The sequence below is a fragment of the Poecilia latipinna genome, unplaced genomic scaffold (assembly GCF_001443285.1).
Source record: "Poecilia latipinna isolate Pla-1442-1.1 unplaced genomic scaffold, P_latipinna-1.0 Scaffold4226, whole genome shotgun sequence".
NCBI lineage: Eukaryota > Metazoa > Chordata > Actinopteri > Cyprinodontiformes > Poeciliidae > Poecilia > Poecilia latipinna.
This window is the reverse complement of record NW_015116842.1, coordinates 1-2591: the sequence shown is the minus strand read 5'-3', so window position 1 is coordinate 2591 and position 2591 is coordinate 1. Positions and strand designations below refer to the sequence as shown.

Sequence of the window (2591 nt, the reverse complement as noted above, 5' to 3'; positions counted from 1 at the left end):
GCTGCTGAATGTGAATCCAGATCCTGTGCAGGTCAGTTTGTGGGAGTTTCCAGGGTTTTTTACTACTGGTTCAGATTCAGTCAGAGTCTGACCATCAACAACTGAAAGGAGAATAAAAAAAAATTTGATGTTAGATATTTAACTTGGAAAACAAAATACAAAATACTTAGTTCAAAATCTTTCAGGAAAAAATAAAATTACCAGCAAGGCAAATAATTACTGCAAGTATCTTTCTTGTACAATCCATCGTGTGTGTTAAACGTTCTCTCCTAGATGGTACCAGCTAACAAGTTGAGGATATTTCATAATTTAAATATGCTCCTCCTCCTCAAAAGCACCACTGGTGTGACACTGAGACATCTTCCTGTAGTTTTAGTTCACCAACTCTAGGTCCACTGATAACTGATAAAATAAGGATAACAATACAGCTGTCAGCATTTCATTTGCCTCACAAGATTAGCCCAATTCTTCAATTTGTTTGTAATTCAGCTGTCTTTCATCCTGAAGGGCCGAAGGACATCAGTATATTTTATTTACAAACTTTAAAAAAGTATGATGATGAACGTTATGTGTTGAAAATAGCGATGATGGTGAACTCATAACTCTTATAATGAAGAATCAGAAATGTCTTCTCTTTTTAAAATTTGTGATCTGAGGGCCCCCAGTGGTGACTTTCTGTAACCCGTGTTCAGGTTCTAATGGGTTTTTGTTCAACTCCACAGCCAGTTTGTATCACTGTGTCTCTCTCTCCAGCACAGTAATACACAGCAGTGTCTTCAGGCTGCATGTTCTGACCATGCAGAGTGACTCTGCTATTGGAAGAGTCTATGTTGACACTAAACTTGTTTTTTAATGATTCTTTTACAGTTTTGTCTCTACTGATACATTCCAATCCTTTTCGTGCAGGCTGTCTGATCCAGTGTGTCCAATAATTACTGATGGCATAAGACACCTGACAGGTGATGGTGAGACCTTCACCAGCCTGGACAGACACAGAGGGTGGCTGGTTCAGCTGATCACATGTTACACCTGGAAAAAAAAGGACTTACTGAATAACAAATTATCAAAATCAACAGCAAATGGCAAACCAACAATACCTACATGACACAGCTACTGAAAGCAGCAGCAGCAGCATCATAGAAAAGATGGTTGGATCACTGACAGGGATCACATCTCACAACCTTTTACATCGTGTCGACATATGAGCAGGAAACCACAAAATTTACATGCAGCCCGAGAAGGAGGTGATAGTATAAATTAGTTTTTAGTTGTTTGAGACAAGCTTTTATTTAATTCTAAAACCCAAGTATGAAACTGGCTTGTTTATATATATTATAATTGTTATTAAGGATACAAGTGTGTGCATCATAACAATGCGAATCCAGCATAACACCAAAAATAAGCAATACACCTTTTTACAGGAGTATCAGGAATTGTTTAATCTTGTGAATATTTAAATTATGTCCACAGGTGCACAGAATAAAACAGGACATGTTATGTAGCAGAAATAAAAAATAAAATACAAAAAAAGTCAAATGTAAAGGCATTTCCTTGGTTGAAAGGGGGCTCTCATTTTCGACATTGCATTTATATTGTAGAGCCTACTACCCTTATAATTAATGACAATTTTCCCCTTAAATTTTACAGAAGGAGCCGGTGCGCACTTATTCCACTCACAGCTGAAACCATCCTAAAAACACTCTAGATCAAAATGTGCACAATTATTAGGGCTCCTTATGGGTTGTCATACCTAGAATTATCTGCAACCCCTCAGGATGACAGAACGTTGGAGATTTTTTCTGTTTTTCATACTTTCAAAGTAAAATAGTCTTACAGTCAAAATTAAGACTCCCTTCAGATAACTTTAAAGGCATGGAGGTTATTGCACAGCTGCTAAACCGACTTCAGTCACTGTGTCTATCGAGTGCAGTAATAAACAGCAGAATCCTCGATCTTCAGGTTGTTCATCTGCAGATACACCTGCTGTTTGTTGTTGTCTCTGGAGATGGTGAACCGACTTTGAACTGATTGAGAGTAAAATTTACTATCACTGTCATATTCAATAGTTGCAACCCACTCAGGTCCTTTTCCAGGAGCCTGTCTGATCCAGGCCATCCAGTAGCTGCTGAATGTGAATCCAGATCCTGTGCAGGTCAGTTTGTGGGAGTTTCCAGGGTTTTTTACTACTGGTTCAGATTCAGTCAGAGTCTGACCATCAACAACTGAAAGGAGAATAAAAAAAAATTTGATGTTAGATATTTAACTTGGAAAACAAAATACAAAATACTTAGTTCAAAATCTTTCAGGAAAAAATAAAATTACCAGCAAGGCAAATAATTACTGCAAGTATCTTTCTTGTACAATCCATCGTGTGTGTTAAACGTTCTCTCCTAGACGGTACCAGCTAACAAGTTGAGGATATTTCATAATTTAAATATGCTCCTCCTCCTCAAAAGCACCACTGGTGTGACACTGAGACATCTTCCTGTAGTTTTAGTTCACCAACTATAGGTCCACTGACAACCCCCCACTATCCCTCCCCCCCCCAAAAAAAAAAAACACCGAGAAAACATGATAAAATTAGGAAACTC

At 37.9% G+C, this 2591-nt stretch overlaps 1 gene segment (V, D, J or C); it reads right to left on the bottom strand.

Moving 5' to 3' along the window:
• Nucleotides 1-1853: 1853 nt before the first annotated feature.
• On the bottom strand, nucleotides 1854-2385 carry LOC106942375 (Ig heavy chain V-III region CAM-like). The segment is given in 2 exon segments: nucleotides 1854-2222; nucleotides 2323-2385. Coding segments are annotated over 2 exon segments (351 nt in total).
• Nucleotides 2386-2591: the final 206 nt, after the last annotated feature.